This window comes from Pseudopodoces humilis, chromosome 29, assembly GCF_049639895.1.
Source record: "Pseudopodoces humilis isolate 2021_Gansu_Grassland_sample_001 chromosome 29, ASM4963989v1, whole genome shotgun sequence".
NCBI classification, from domain to species: Eukaryota; Metazoa; Chordata; class Aves; order Passeriformes; family Paridae; genus Pseudopodoces; species Pseudopodoces humilis.
Window position 1 is genome coordinate 3,605,230 of NC_142228.1, and position 16,201 is coordinate 3,621,430.

At 47.8% G+C, this 16,201-nt stretch overlaps 1 protein-coding gene and 2 pseudogenes across 3 annotated transcripts; all 3 read left to right on the top strand.

Moving 5' to 3' along the window:
* The first annotated feature begins 1,333 nt into the window (after positions 1-1,333).
* On the top strand, positions 1,334-3,775 carry LOC102112331 (olfactory receptor 6F1-like). Its single transcript, XM_088068108.1, has 3 exons — positions 1,334-1,527; positions 2,797-3,206; positions 3,384-3,775. Exons 1-3 carry the CDS (start codon positions 1,438-1,440, stop codon positions 3,739-3,741), a joined length of 858 nt encoding a protein of 285 aa, XP_087924234.1. The 5' UTR covers positions 1,334-1,437; the 3' UTR covers positions 3,742-3,775.
* Positions 3,776-7,388: 3,613 nt separating this feature from the next.
* LOC102112714 (feather keratin Cos1-1/Cos1-3/Cos2-1 pseudogene) lies at positions 7,389-8,442 on the top strand (annotated as a pseudogene). Its single transcript, XR_015774668.1, has 2 exons — positions 7,389-7,431; positions 7,749-8,442. The product of XR_015774668.1 is annotated as a feather keratin Cos1-1/Cos1-3/Cos2-1 pseudogene (transcript).
* Positions 8,443-14,687: 6,245 nt separating this feature from the next.
* LOC106628985 (feather keratin Cos1-1/Cos1-3/Cos2-1 pseudogene) lies at positions 14,688-15,724 on the top strand (annotated as a pseudogene). The gene is made up of 2 exons (XR_015774663.1): positions 14,688-14,729; positions 15,047-15,724. The product of XR_015774663.1 is annotated as a feather keratin Cos1-1/Cos1-3/Cos2-1 pseudogene (transcript).
* The last annotated feature ends 477 nt before the right edge of the window (positions 15,725-16,201 follow it).

The window sequence follows — 16,201 nt, forward strand, 5'->3', positions numbered from 1 at the left end:
CTGGTCATGTGTGCATGGATTGCTTCATTAAGTGATCACAAGTGAACCTACAGGCTCCAACACCTCAATTTCATGGCTAAACCCCACATCCATTTCCATGGATAGTACAGATAGATAGCAGGGAGATGGCTTCATGGTCAGCAAAGAGGCTCAAGCTGAGCACTTTACTCACATTAGCTGCATCTCCACCTCACACCAAGTACAGGTCAGTTTTCTCTCAGCCACACTGAATCCTGGGACACAGGACTTGCAGGAAATGTCTCTGTCAAGTCCAACACCTGTGTGGTGGTCCTGGACAGTGTAGACAGACTCTCTCTGGAGGTGAATCTAACTCAAGACGTCTAGAGGATAAGACATCTTGACAGAGGATAAGAAGTGAGTGTGTTTTTGTGTGTGTATGGTCTAAGCCAGCTGACTAGTTTGTCTTGAGTATCAACAGAAGAGAAATAGGTGTCTATAAGGCCTGACCTGTAAGAAATAATTTTTTGTAAAAGTTGAACTAAGGCTTGAGGGTGCCTATTTCTCTCAGCTGATGATGAACGGAGCAAAGATGTGTACCTCAATAAAAGACCCCTTTTCTGGAGTCAGGGAAAATAAATTTTTCTCTACTAATGTATTGTCTGATTTTGAACTTAGATCTTTACTTAATTCTTCAGTTAAACTTCAGTTAGTTAACTCACTTCAGTTAAAACTGAAGACAGAGGCCTTAACTGCATTTAGAGGCTCTGAAATGAGGTGGGTGAAACCCTTACATTATTCTGTATTCATATGCCCAGTTTCCTTTAGTTACTTCCCACCCTGGAGGTTTCAGGGCCACCTGAGTATCCAGCACCAAATACTTGACACTTCCAGTCTCTTGGAACATGACTATTTCAGAAATCTCCATGACAGCTGAGTTCCTGACAAGGTTCTCATACCACAGCTGCAGGCAGGAGGCAAACACCCAGCCTAGCAGCTACTTAGGGAATTGTATTGCTGTTCTTTAATTGGCCTGTGTGAAGAGAGAGTACTATTCATCTCTGACAAGCCCATTAGACCTCCCAGAGGTCAAACTCCCTGGAGCACACCAGAGGGAAAACAGAAAACAGTCTCCTTGGTGTGGCCAGCTGGAGCTTCATTGTGTTAATGAGGTGGGTGTGGGGATATTCTTATGGTAATGATGCTGGCGACTCTCTGGTGTATGATCTCACTATATGAAGCTAAACTGAAGAGATTTTACACTTTGTGTGTGCACACAAAGCTCCCTTTAGTAGTGGAATTACAGTGGTGGCTATGAGAGGGAAAAGATCAGGATTGGAAGCTGTCAGATCCTACTGGATGGAGAGGAAACAAGGTCAGGCAGTTGCCAACAGCTTGAAGTGAGTCAGCAAGGGGAGAGCTCATCCACACACCTGCACCTGAATCCAGAGTTCCCCTCAATAAATCTACCTCTTTCCAATGCTCTCCATTAGCCAAGGGGACCATGGCTACCTTGGGAGGACGGTGCATGAAAAAATGTCATTTGGATCATTTCAACTGGCAAATCTGGTGAGTGAAGCCTGCCCAAGACCTATAGTACAGACTTCCAATGCCTTGCATGTTTAAGGAGAGTTAATTTAAGGGAGATTTCTTTACTCTTTAAATACTTGAGATTTTTGGTATATATTGCTGTGGAGGAAGATAGGAGGAAAATAAAGGATTCAGATGGTGATTTAGTCCATCTGTCTTCCACATCCACCTGAAGATATGTTCTCTCTAGAGAAGTGCTCAAGAATCCTCCCTTGTTTGCAGGAACAGTTCAGCAGAACCTTTAATTAAACCTTTAATGGGATTCAACTCAGAGGATTTTACCTTCAGTTGCTGAGGCTGAATATCTCTGCCCAAGATGTCTAACATCCAGGTGCTTACTAGACTCCTGCCTTAGACCTCAGAGACAACCTGCCACTTCTAGAGGGCTTTTAGCCATGTTTATAAGATAAAATGAGCCATGTCTCCCTCATGCTTTTTCTCTGTCTGTGAAGAAAGAAGGAGAGGTAAGCTGAGGAGCTAAGATAGGAGTACTTCACCGTAGATATTTCAGCTTGGTCAGCAGAAATCCTTCCCCTGGCTCTGAGATGGCAAAATTGCAAAGAGGTAAATTGTACCCCTAGTAGGTATGCTAAGAAGCAGACATCAGTGAGGGAAATTGAGGTATTTGCAAAAGCTTCCTGTTTGAGGCTTGGAAGAAAGCAAATACAAGAAACCTTTAGTAGTGACTGTCATACTAACCTGCTGCCCTGTGTGACTGAGGCTCAGTCTCAATCCCTTGTAAAAAACTGACATAGAAGAGGTGGGAAAATCTCTTGCAGTGTCACATTATCATGACAGTATTTGTATTCCTCAGTTGCATTTGCTGATATCACACCTCAATATTGCCTGCTTTAGAGACTACAGGTTATGTTATTCCCTTCCTACTTGCAACAGCTTTTCCCATAGCTGGAGTGCCTCAGCCTGTTGGCCATAGTTTCCTAAGTGGGATTTTCATCTCACAGAAGTGACTGTATTCCCCATGCTGAAAAGGAAGTGCACCATCTGATAAATAGTTCCCCAAGTGTTCATTTGTTGGGGTATGCCTGATTTTTGGGGTTAGATCTAGTTGTCCAAAAGTGTTTCATCAGGGAAGGATTTCTCTGACAATTTTTACATATGATAAATACCATTTTCCCATGCTGTGCTCCAAGTGCGTTTTTGGGGCTGGCAATTTTTCTCACTACTTGTAGCATCTGAAGGACCAGCACAAGCACGCAAGCTTTCACAGAAACTTTTCTCTCTTTGCAGACGGACCTCAGCATTTGGAAGGACATGCTAAATGGAACAAGTGTGGAGGAATTCATCCTGCTTGGCTTCCCAGGCACATGGCAATTCCGAGTCTCCTTTGTGGTGGTATTTGCACTGATGTACACCCTGACAGTAATAGGCAATGCATCTGTCATAGCCCTTGTGTGGAGAAGCAGCAACCTACACACCCCAATGTACTTTTTCCTTTGTAACCTCTCCTTTCTGGAGATCTGGTACACTACTGGTGTTGTTCCCAAAGCCATAGGAGTCATGCTGGGGACCAGCCAGACCATCTCCTTCAGCGTTTGCATCCTCCAGTTGTTCTTTCTTCTCTCTCTAGGCTCCACTGAGTGTTTTCTCCTGTCTGTCATGGCCTATGACCGCTACTTGGCCATATGCTACCCCCTGAGGTACAGTTCCCTCATGAACAGTGTCCTCTCTGTTCGGCTGGCACTCAGCTCCTGGCTGGGAGGCTTTTTGGCCATTTCCCTGCTGGCCTTTCTGACATCCAGGCTGACTTTCTGTGGGCCAGATGTCATCAATCATTTTCTCTGTGATATAGATTCTTGCCTTGCCCTCTCCTGTAGTGATACAAGGCCTGTGGAGCTGGCAACCTTCCTCATCTCCATAATTGTTGTGGTGGCCTCCTGTGTGGTCACTCTGGTCTCCTATGTGTACATCATCTCTTCCATCCTGCGGATCCAGTCAGCCCATGGTCGGAAAAAGGCCTTTTCCACGTGCTCTGCCCATCTCAGTGTTGTCACGATCTGGTATGGCTCCACCATGTTCCTGTATGTCAAGCCATCAGCCCAGAACTCCCTGGACCTGAACAAAATTGTGAATACCTTTAACACAGTGGTAACTCCTTTGTTGAACCCGTTCATTTACACACTCAGAAACAAAGAGGTGAAGCTCGCTCTGGGACGGGCTTTCCAGAAAAAGTGAAATGACTTTTCACAGGGCATCAGTTGAACAAACAGATTCATCCCTTCCCTCACATGAATTCTGCCCTGCAGAAGATCCCCACTGAAATGTAGGGGCAGTGAGAAGCCACCAATTCTAGTGAGTTAATATCACCTTACAGCCATCTCTGGCTGGGCTGAGCCTCAGTTCAGCTGCTTCCACCACCCTCTGCTCATTCCCAGTGAATTCAGAATGCCTCCCAGTCCTTTAAAGTACCATGCTTGGAAAGGGTCACAAACCCTGTCCATAAATGGTTCTGTAGCAGAGCTGGAGGAGTGGTACTCCCACAGGTTTCTACCCCAGTTTGCCAAGTGCTTCATTTTGTCAGGGTTTGTCTCAATCTCCTACAGAAATCTCAGCAATTTTAGGAAACATTGCTTTAGGAAGTAGACATGTGTTTCTCCATTTAGTCTGATGTTTTGTGATGTATCTATGTCACATTCTTGTAGCTATTTAATCAAATCATACTCTGATTCAAGATAAAATTTGGCAGTGTCTGATATTTCTACCTATAGGCATTATTCCTAGCATAAGACTGCAAACAAAATTTGCATAATTCCTCTTCTTTCCTCTCCTTAGTATCTGAATCTACTCTCTTATTTTTAATTAAAATTATGCAAAATAGTGTGCTTCATACTAGATGTGTCAGGGCATTTCCACATTTAAAACCCACATAATTTTTGGCAGTACATTGTTCCACCCATTTTGGGCTTTGTTGTGGAAAAACTTTAATGTGACTGGCAAAGCACTCAAAGTGCAGAGCTGTGGAAGGCAGGTTGGGAAGCAAATCTCTCTTTACACTCACTGGGAAGATATTAGCTCTTCCAAACAGCACTTGATTTTCCCCTCCCAATTTTCATTTCAGAACAGATTAATCACCTTCTCAAAGCTTTTCTTTTTGCACACTGACACTGAAGATAGTCCATGTAACCACTTCATAATGAGGAGACATGAACATGGTAGACACACCTTTATGAAGAGTGTGGGATTAATTTTGAAGTTAGATTAGTTTTTGTAGAACTCTCCAAGGTTGATGATTGAGTCTGAACTGAACATCTACTTCTCCCTTCTGGAAACAATGGCATTTCAGGAGGAGATTCACAAACCTCCTGCATCCACCTGGACACTTGGCATTTTGTCCTGTATCCAGGCCCAGACACCACTGCCCAGGGCACAGGCTGATTCCCACCCTTTGTCAGCTGTGCTCTTTTTCAGTGGCATTTGGGAAAATGCCTGGGACAGCAGAGTCTGAGACTGGATTTATCCTCAGACAGACATCACTGCTTGTCTTTTCTGCCTAGAAATGATGCATTTTGGAGAGAATTGTATATTTGGAGTGCTGAAGCCCTCTACAATCCTGGAAGGCAACAAAAAGCAGGACCAGAAATGTCCAAGAAATCCAAGACACAGCAGAGTGCAGGACACAGACCTGCTGTGAATTCCTCATCAACACTGCTCAGACCCCTCTGAGATAAACAGGGGCATGCAAAGCCTCACACAGGGCTGTCAGAGCAGGCCCTTGTCACTTGGGAGAGGCAGGCTATCCTGGAATAGCAGCAGAAAAACAAATGAGTACCCTAAGATTTATAAGGTGAAGGGGATGATACTTCATGAGCAACATATTCCAACTCAAAGGGTGGGATCCATCTGGAAACTCAGCACCCTTGAGCTGAGTTTCCATAATTGCTGTAGTTGGGTTGCCTGAAAGTAGGTCCCCAGAACCCTTCCTTTAGCTCATGGGAGGAAAGGAGATCACTGAGATGTTACCAGCTGTTGGACAGAGAAACTGGCATGGACTTGAGAGCATGGGAGCTCTCTCCAGCACTGGTGATTTCCCCAAAAAGAAGGAGAGACATGAAAAAGAGTGGGACCACTCTCTGGCAGTGGATGAGTGTAGGAAGAATCTTGTCCAGAGTCTGGCTGATGACTGTTTTCCACTTGCTGATGCAGGATAAGGAAGAGCCCTTCCCATCTTGGGCTTCTGTGATCACAGTGGCAAAACCATAAGAGCAATTGTGCCTCCAACCAAAGGCACAATTCTCCAGCTGTGGTCATCAGTGGAGGCCCATGGAGATGAAACAGGAAGAAGAGCCAGTAGGCTACTTGTTCTGAGAATTCCAATGCTATTTTAAGCAGAGAACATTGACAAGGGTGGTTTCAATTTTTAATGGTGTAGCTTCCAATAGATTTGCCCCAAGTCAGGTTTCTTGGACTGTTTTCATCATCAAAATCTCTGGATCTAGAAGCAACTGTGAAAGTCACACGAGTATGTGCTTCACAGCAGCACAGCATCCCCTTCCAGGAATACAGCAGTCATAGCTTCTCTGGACAATCTGTGCCAGGGCCTCACCACCCTCAGAGGGAAGAATTTTTTCTCAGTAACTAGTATGAATCTATCCTGTTTTAGTGGGAAGCCATTCCCCCTTGTCCTGCCACTCCATGCCCTTGTAAAAAAGTCCCTCTTCATCTCTCTTGGATCCTCTTTGGGCACAGGAATGTGATTAAAGGTATCCCCAGAACCACCTTCAGGCTAAACACATTCATCTCTCCCAGCCCTGTCTCCATAGCAGAAGGGCTGCAGCCCTCTGAGCATCTTCATGGCCTCTTCTGGACCTGCTTCAGCACCTTCACATTGGGGGCCCCAGAACTGGACACAGCACCCCAGCTGGGATCTCACAAGAGCAGAGTATTGGGGGAGAACAACTTCTCTCTACCTGGTGGTCACTCTCCTTTTGATGCAATACAATCCTGGGATAAAATTCCAGGGCTGCATGTGAACATTGCAGGTCATGTCCAGCCTCTCATTCACCAGTACACCCAAGTCCTTCTTGGCTGGGCTGCTCTCAGTTTGTTATTACCCAGTGTGTGTCCATCCTTGGGAATGACCCAACCCAAATTCAGGACCTTACACCTGGCCTTCTTACGCTTCATGAGGATTATATGGGCCCACCTCTCTATCCTGTAGATAGTCAAGGTTGTAGGACCACAGTACACTGTGAACTCTGCTGAGGACACCTAGGGACAACTGCAGCAGGGTTGGAGCATTGTGAGGAAGGACAAGGAGCCAGACAAGCCCATGATATTTCCTGTGCTGCACAAAGAGGGGATGAGTTAAAACAAGCTAGAATTTTCTCCTCATAGCACAGTTAGGCAAGTTGGGGCCAAAACCAGTTGCAGAATCCATGGACATGGGGAGGGAAGAATTGACCATAGGGAGGGAAAGAGAAGGATAGGACATATCTTCATGCACAGGAGTCCTTGGGCAGCCAGCTGAGAATTGCTGGAAATCAAACAGCCCCACCAGAGTTATACAGACTGTAATATCACTTGCCTGGTCTGGGCCCATGCAGTACATAAACTGAGCCTTCTGCCTGCACTGCTGCATTCCTGCCTTAGAAATCCTGGGGCCTTTAATCCCAAGGATCAGAAGAAGCCTTCATTGGGGAACGAGCATGGAACAAACCTGGAAATGAAAAGGCAGCAGTGCAGGAAATGAAAGCACAGCCCATATCATTAGGTGTGCTGGTTTGCATTCAAGATGAGCTTGCTGGGAAATTGTTACCTCTGCAAAGACTGCCCCTGGTCCTGTGGCAGTGAAGGGCAGGTATAAAAGGCAGCCCAAGTCTCTGCTCCCTCATCCACTTCTCTTGCTTCCTTCAGCTTGGGAACCAGGTGAGTCTGAAGCCCTTTCTCTTTCTCTTCCAAAGTGAGATCTCCACGTGGTGGACATCTCAAATTGGCTTTCTCATGTTTGGGGATTGGAGCATTTGGTCATGAGAGAGGAAAGCGGGGAGGAGGCTGGCATAGAGAGGCTGGTGACAGTGGTGCCTTTTGGTTTATGAGCTGGGAGAGAACTTCCTGAGTCAGGCTGCTCTTTGCAGGGCTCCTGGCCCAGTCTCCAGCTTCCCACTCACGATGGTCTTGGCTCTTTTGTGATGGGATAACCCACCCAGACTTGTGCTCTGTTTTCTCTCTGCTCTCTCTGCCAGGTGTACCTGTGGCCTCAAGACATGTCCTGCAACACCCAGTGCCGTCCATGCCAGCCCTGTGGTCCCACCCCGCTGGGCAGCAGCTGCAATGAGTGCTGTGTCAGGCAGTGCCAGAGCTCCACCGTTGTGATTGAGCCTCCTGCTGTGGTGGTGACCCTGCCTGGCCCCATCCTCAGCTCCTTCCCACAGAACACCGTGGTGGGATCGTCTACCTCGGCTGCTGTTGGCAACATCCTCAGCTCTGACGGAGTGCCCATCAACTCTGGGGGCTTTGACATCTCCTCCATCACCAGGCGCTACGGTGGAAGGAGGGGTCTCCCCTGCTAATGGTTCTGGGCATATATAGGTCTTGGGAAGTGTCCCCAGGATCTCCAGGCATGGTGCTAGACAAAGGAAGAATCTTCAGGTCATTTTTTTCAGAGGAACTGTCCATCTTTAGTTCCTCCTGACAATGCTGGAAGGAAGGGCCCAGCTCAGGCACTCTGAAAGCATGCCCTATGTCTTTCCTACATTTCTCCTTGTCTCTATTTTCATTGTGTCCTTCTGCTTCCCTGGACTGCAAGGCTCCTCCAAGCCAGCCTGCGTTCTACAGGCAAGGCAAATGGATGCCCTGCATGGACTTCACCATGGCCAAGAGGTGAAGTGTCTTGCTTGTCCCTCCAGATGCCTGCACTGAGGGCCTGTGCTTGTAACAACCTTGATTCCCTCTTTAAACTCAATAAAGATTTTTGCATCTCAGGCTGGGTCTCCAGGTGGTCCTTCCCTTCACATATGTCTTTGCAAACTGCTGGGGTAGAATGGTGCTGTTCCTGGCAGGGGATAAGGTGACAATGTAGTGAGATCCTTCATCCAGAAAAATGTGAGGTTGGGATACACTGCAGAGGATCCTATGTCGGGAACAATCCTGGGGCAGGATGCAAAACATCCCCAGTTATGCCAAGATGATCAACCCTTTCCCTTCAGTGTCTCTGCCCAGATATACCCTCAACACCTCCTGCAAAAACCTCTGCTGTCCTCATGTAACAGCTAGAATTCCATGGGAGGTCCTGGAGACAAACCAACCTGCAGCATCATGGGAATGTGGCACCTCTTGCTCTGGTCAGTGTTGTGCTAGGGTGTGAGATGAAGAATGAGGGATGCGACCACCTTGCTTTGAGACGATTTATTGCTCAAGCAGCCAGATATGATATCAGTCTCAAGGCGTGAGATTTAGAGGAACAACAAATCAGCCATAGCTCGAGGAAATCACGAGTTTCTTCTTTGCACAGCAATATATATAACATTTTGGTCCAATAGGCAGTTGACACAAAGCTTGTTTTCACTTATTAACCCATCACCTTTGCTTAATTTTGCTGCACTGTGTCTCTCTCTTAGCCACTAAGCTGACAGGTCACGTACTCATGCACACCTCTACTACAGTTTCTAGATCTCTAACCTACTCTGTAAGTCACACTATTACAACTTAAACCACAAACTATTTTACCTAATATAATTTCTTACTTTAGGCATATTCTTACTTATAATTATAGGAATTATAGGAGTTTATAATTTCTCTACCTAATGTCTGTGTACTTTCATCATTACATTAATCCAAGCTCTTCCCAAGACTGCAGATTGAACCCTTCAGCATCTGTAGAATTTTCTATTTTTCGGTTTCCAACACTAGGGCAGACAGAAAATGTTCCCAAAGGATGTTCCCAAAGAAGTGTGGTTGTGTGGAATAGCCTCAGAACTGGCCCATGGCCTCATCTCCATCTTCAGTGCACTGCCCAGTCTCAGACCATGGCCAGCACGAAGGAACATGGGCGGCTGGGATCAGTTCCTCATTGCTGGCTTACCACCACACATAAGGCCCGTGGCAGGGCCCAGGTTTTGGCAGGCACGTAGGCCTGGCATCATTCCCAAGTCAGTGCTGGGATTAACCACACTGGGTCACACACTGCAGTCCCTGTGAACCCTCATGGGCCAGGGCAACCCAAGGACAGTAATGAATGCCCACAGACCCTTCACTTCTCAGTGATACCTTGTCACTCCCAACCACAAGTGGAGCAGCTCTGCTCAGGCTCAGGGCCTCAAATGCTCTACTGTGTAAGGACCAGCACTGCTTCAGAAAAACTCTGTGTAAAGTCATTCTGGGTACACTCAGCAGTATTTGTGAGCTGTCTGTGCAGAGAAGTTTTGTTCACAAACATCCCTCTTGCTCAGTCTGATGCTCTTGAGCACTGTTTTGATCAAAACCACATCAGAGGCCTCAGTCAGGCAGGGCTGGATAAACAGAATCCATCCATCCATCCATCCATCCATCCATCCATCCATCCATCCATCCACCCATCCATCCATCCACAATGGAGACTGTGTAAATTGCCCTTTCCCCATCTTGGAGTCTGGAGTGCAGACAGATGTCCTTTTCTTCCAGAAAGTGAGGTTATGAAATCCTTAGATGATGTTGCCTCCTCTTGCCTGTTTGACCAATGGCCGGTCAGGGTGACAGAGGAAACGGGGCATTGAACACATCTCTCTTGGCAATCAGGTTCATGGGAGCTGTGTAAGCCAAGTTCTGCAGGCTGCAGAATGTCTGTACCCTGTGCATACCTGTTGGAAAGCCCTGCTTTTTAGCCATCCCTTCACATTTATAGGTGGTGGGTAACAGGGCTGATGACAGCATGGCACAGAGTGTCCCTAGAGAAAACTGGGCCGACTAGTGTAAAACATTCTTCTTCATTTCTCTGACACGGTCATGGCATTAATGCCTAAGTTTCTGTGAAGAACATCTGGCTTCACTATTAATGCAGATATTTAAATGTTGGGTTTTTTTCAGGGATACTCCAAAATTTATTTTTCGACTTCCACCCTCAACTTAAGTGATTAAAAGGTTGGGACATCTCAGATGTCTACAGTTCCCTGAATGTAGGGAAGGAGCTGATGAAGGCAAAGCTAAGCTCAAAACAGGAGCTGAAACGTGAAGGGGCCAACAGAGAAAGTTCCCTGCACATACTTTCTGCTGGAGATTTAGGGAAGAGTCTCTGAACTCCTCCATCTCTTTGACCAATGGACATGTTTTTGTGATGCCCAGCCTCACCTTTTCACTCACAAGACCTGCACTGTTGTCACTGGGTAAATTGCTAATATAGGGGCAATCTAGCTCCTTGCTCTGCCTGGCACCCTTGGAGTCCCCCACTCTCTCTCTGCTCCACAGAGCCAGGGCACAAGCACCACTCCTGTCTGGGGACACTGTGACACCTGCACCACAGAGAGACTGCTGGGGCATCCCCTGCTGGTGCCCATCTGCCCGGTAACCCTGTTTATTGGCTTTCCCTGTGCAGCACAGTGCCTCTGTCCTTCCAGTGCAGTGCACACCAATAACATGTACTGTGATTCTTTAATTCAGTACCTGTTTGGGCTGAGATCAGACTGACACAGCACCAGGTTGATGAGCTGGATGAATACATTTGACATTGGCTTTGGCATGAAGGAAGGCTGTGTCCCACACATGGAAGCACCAACAATTCACTGGAAGCAGATCCATTTGGACAGAGCCTGAACAAGGAAAGTAGGATTCCTTTTTCTTTCTCCAGGACAAAGCAAACCCCATCCTTTTGAACTCTCTAGCAGCTGTGTCCTGACCTGGTGAGGCAGGCAGAGGGGGACTGCCCATCATGCTGAGGCATCCCCAATCCTGTTACACTGAACCAAATTAAAAATCTAAATTGGTCATCCTTTTTGGGGCCTGGCATCATAATCAGTGGAGTATGATCTTTGGAGTATCAGGAGCAGGAGGGTTCAGGAAATGGGTTAATTACAGTGCTTCTCTTTGGAGAGATTTCTAGGAGGCTGATGCCATTACCTTTCAGCTGCACTTGAGCTCCTGCTGCTTTGCAGGGCTCATGAACAGAGCCATGGAGAGTGTCTCTGCCACAAGCAGCACGATCTATTTGTGAGGAGAGACACAAAAGGACACGTGTTCATATAAAACAAACATGTCAAACATGCACCTGTGATACATTCACACAAGTCTGGTTGCACACGAGAAGAGCACCAGACATGAGCACATGTAGGAACACACCCTACTGTGAACTCTTCTGAGGACACCAGGAGACAGCCACAGCAGGGCTGGAGTCTTGTGGGGAAGGGCAAGGCCCCAGGCAAGCTCATGGCATTGTTTGTGTACTCACAGACTGCTCAGAGAGTGGACAAGTCAAAACAAGCCAGAAGTTTTTCCTGAGGGCAGTTAGGTAGGATGGGGTCAGACCCTGCACACATATGGGGAGACAACAACAAATCACCATCAGGGTGAGCTGAGGAGGGAGGGATAGGGAAGGACATGGCCTATCCTCATGCATGGGAGTCCTTGGGCATCCAGCAGCAGACTGGATTTTTGAGGAGGCAATACAAAAGGCCCAGGGAATCACAGGCTGGTAAACCTCATCTCTGTGCCTGGGGAGATCATGGGGCAGATCCTCATGAAAGCAACTCTAAGTCATATTTGGGACAAGGAAGTGATCCAAAACAGCCAGCAAGGCTTCTCCTAGGGCAAGTCTGAGCAATCTGGTAGCCTTTAATGATGGAGTGACTGAAACAGTCAGCAAGGAAAGACTGGCCAGTGTCATCTACCTAAACTTGTGTCAGGCCTTCCACATAGTCCACACAACATCCTTATCTCCAGATTGGAGAGATGGTGTAGTGGGTTGACCCTGGCTGGATGCCAGGCACCCACCAAAGCCACTCTATCACTCTCCTCTACAAGAGGACAAGGGAGAGAAAAATATAACAATGGTTCATGAGTTGAGATAAGGACAGGAAGACATCTCTTAGCAAATATCAGGCAAAAACAGACTCAACTAAGGCATATTGAATTTATTACCAACAAAATCAGAGGAGGATAATGAGAAGTAAAATAAGTCTTGTAAAAAAGCCCCAAAAGACCAAACATCTTCCCCCTACCTCCCCTTCCTTCCCAGCTTTACCTCCTCCTTCCCCCCAGCAGAGCAGGGAGACAGGAATGGGGCTTATGGTCAATTCATCACAGGTTGTTCCTGCTGCTGCTCAGGGAGGGGAGTGGGAATCCTTCCTCTGCTCCAGGGTGGGGTCACTCCCACTGGGAGAAGTTGTCCATTAACTTCTCCAAAATGAGTCCTTCCCACAGTCTATGGTTCCCCACAAACTGCTACAATGTGGGTCACTCTTCCACAGAGTCAGTCTTTCAGAAACCCTTACAGGGTCACAATCATTCCAGCAAACCTCCACATGAGCTCATCTCTCCACAGGTCCCTCCCAGGACTCTACTCCAGCACAGGCTTCCTCCAGGGTCATTGCCTTCTCTCAGACATCCTCCTGCTCTGGTGTCAGCTCCTCCAAGGGCTGCAGGTGCATCTCTGCACCCCCATGCCCTCTTTGGGCTGCAGGGGCACAGCTGCCTCACCATGGGCATCACCATGGGCTGCAGTGGAATCTCAGCTCTGGAGCCTGGAGCAGCTCCTGCTCCTCCTCCACTGGCTTTGGTGTTTGCAGAGCTGTTTTCTCTCACATATTCTTACTCTGCTCTTCCCTGGCCATAACTACACCTGTGCAATAAATTTTTTCCTTCTTTAACGTGTTATTCCTGAGGTGTCACTTCCACCTCTGATGGGCTCAGCCTTGGCCAGCTATGGGTCTGTCCTGGAGCCAGCTGGCTTTGGCTCTGCTGGACAGCAAGGAAGCTTCCAGCAACTTCTCACAGAAGCCCTATAGCCCTTCTGCTACCAAAACCAGGCCATACGAACTCAATACACATGGATTTGAAGGGTGTACTGTATTCACTGTTGTGAATATGAAAATGGCTGGATGGACACAGCTTTGGTCTGTGGCTCTATGACCACATGGAGTCAGGGCAAAGAGGGGCATGTCTCAAGGCTCTGTCTTGAGACTTTTTTGTATCTTTTTCAATCACAGGGATATTAGATCAAGTGCCCCCTTGGCATGTTTGCAGATGACACAAAGCTGAGCAGTACAGCTGACACTACAGGAGATTTCCATCCAGGGAGACCTGGAGAAACTTGAGAAGTGGGCCCATAAGAACCTGATGAAGTTTACGAAGTTCAAGTGTGTGGTGCAGCACCTGCATCAGGAAATCCCAGACATGAGTTCAGACTGGGAGATGAACTCATTGAGAGCAGACCTGGGAAGAAGAACTTGGGAGTTCTGGTGGATGAAAATCTGGACATGAGCCAACAGTTTGCATTTGCAGCCCAGAAAGCCAGCTGCATCCTGGGCTGCATTACAGAAGGCATGACTGGCAGGTTGAGGGCAGTGATTCTCCTCATCTGCTCTGATCTTGTGACACCCCACCTGGGTTCAGACATGGAGTCTTCAGCACAAGAAAGATATGGACCTGTTAGAGCAGATCTGAAGGAGGCCACAAAGATGCTCAGGGGGCTGAAGCAACTCTCCTATGAAGAGAAGCTGAGAGAGTTCAAGGCCAGCCTGGTTGGGGCTTGGAACAACTTTATCTAGTGAGTGTCACTGCTTTTTTTATGAAGGAGTTCAATCCAGACCAAGCCATTCTATGATTATATGATTCCATGATTCTATGAGTGTTGCAGCTTCTTCCTGAAAACAACACTTCAAACAGTCCCAGAAGAGTGATCAGGATAGCATCACTTGCCTGGTCTGGGCCCATGCAGTACATAAACTGAGTCTTCTGCCTGCACTGCTGCATTCCTGCCTTAGAAATCCTGGGGCCTTTAATCCCAAGGATCAGAAGAAGCCTTCATTGGGGAACGAGCATGGAACAAACCTGGAAATGAAAAGGCAGCAGTGCAGGAAATGAAAGCACAGCCCATATCATTAGGTGTGCTGGTTTGCATTCAAGATGAGCTTGCTGGGAAATTGTTACCTCTGCAAAGACTGCCCCTGGTCCTGTGGCAGTGAAGGGCAGGTATAAAAGGCAGCCCAAGTCTCTGCTCCCTCATCCACTTCTCTTGCTTCCTTCAGCTTGGGAACCAGGTGAGTCTGAAGCCCTTTCTCTTTCTCTTCCAAAGTGAGATCTCCACGTGGTGGACATCTCAAATTGGCTTTCTCATGTTTGGGGATTGGAGCATTTGGTCATGAGAGAGGAAAGCGGGGAGGAGGCTGGCATAGAGAGGCTGGTGACAGTGGTGCCTTTTGGTTTATGAGCTGGGAGAGAACTTCCTGAGTCAGGCTGCTCTTTGCAGGGCTCCTGGCCCAGTCTCCAGCTTCCCACTCACGATGGTCTTGGCTCTTTTGTGATGGGATAACCCACCCAGACTTGTGCTCTGTTTTCTCTCTGCTCTCTCTGCCAGGTGTACCTGTGGCCTCAAGACATGTCCTGCAACACCCAGTGCCGTCCATGCCAGCCCTGTGGTCCCACCCCGCTGGGCAGCAGCTGCAATGAGTGCTGTGTCAGGCAGTGCCAGAGCTCCACCGTTGTGATTGAGCCTCCTGCTGTGGTGGTGACCCTGCCTGGCCCCATCCTCAGCTCCTTCCCACAGAACACCGTGGTGGGATCGTCTACCTCGGCTGCTGTTGGCAACATCCTCAGCTCTGACGGAGTGCCCATCAACTCTGGGGGCTTTGACATCTCCTCCATCACCAGGCGCTACGGTGGCAACAGATGTCGTCCCTGCTAAAGATGCTGGGAAAGCCCCAACAAGACATCTTGAGGAACTCAGAACATAGCGTTGGGCAGAGGATCTAGGTTTTGGGTGCTGTTTGCAGGATAGCTGACCGAACTTGCCTTTCTCTCCCTTTTCATTGTTTGCATTGGTTCCTATGTGCTGCAATGTTCCCCAAAGGCCAGCTTGGTAGGGACCATTTGGTTTCTCCCCTTTGTGGGACAGGTAGACTGATATTATGCAGGAACTATTCCAGGGCCAAGGACTGCAGACTCTCCGCTGCCCTTGGCGCTGCCTGTGCTGCTGGCCTCTGCTTTCAGTGGCTTTGTTTCCTTCTTTCATTTCATTAAAGTTCTGCTGCATTCAGTTCTGTGTCTCTGTGGTTCTTCCTCTGATTGCTCTTCTGAATGCCAAAGCAGAAAGGTGTTGGTTAGTCATGGAAGTCAGTGAGGGCATAAGGAGACCCTTCTCCATTCACAGAGGAATGGAATTTTGGGGCATCATGGAGGGGAAACTATTAAGGGTACAATCTCTTGGAGCTCAGGAAGATATCCTCTGGCTGCTCTTCTTCCAGACACCATCAAGCCTCATGTTGATGTGTCTTTGCCCACAAATGCCCAGAAAGTTGGGAGACCTTGAAGCAATAGTAGCCCCATGACTTCCTGAGGGTGTTCCTGTTAGTATGGTCAGACCTCCAGTGGGGTCGTTGGTGAGAGGGTCCTGGACACAATTTCCTCTGCAGAATAATGGGAGTTGGAATGCAGTGAACAACCTTTGCATTTGACCATGGTTCCTACTCCATCTTCCTCTCCCCTTCATGACTCAAAAAAAGTGAGGATGAAT

Excerpts from the sequence above, each read along its gene's own strand:
- LOC102112331 (XM_088068108.1), top strand. The coding sequence starts at position 1,438 with ATGCTCTCCATTAGCCAAGGGGACCATGGCTACCTTGGGAGGACGGTG. Across the intron at positions 1,528-2,796 it reads CATTTCAACTGGCAAATCTG|ACGGACCTCAGCATTTGGAA; the intron begins GTGAGTGAAGCC and ends CTCTCTTTGCAG. Across the intron at positions 3,207-3,383 it reads GCCATATGCTACCCCCTGAG|TGATACAAGGCCTGTGGAGC; the intron begins GTACAGTTCCCT and ends CCTCTCCTGTAG.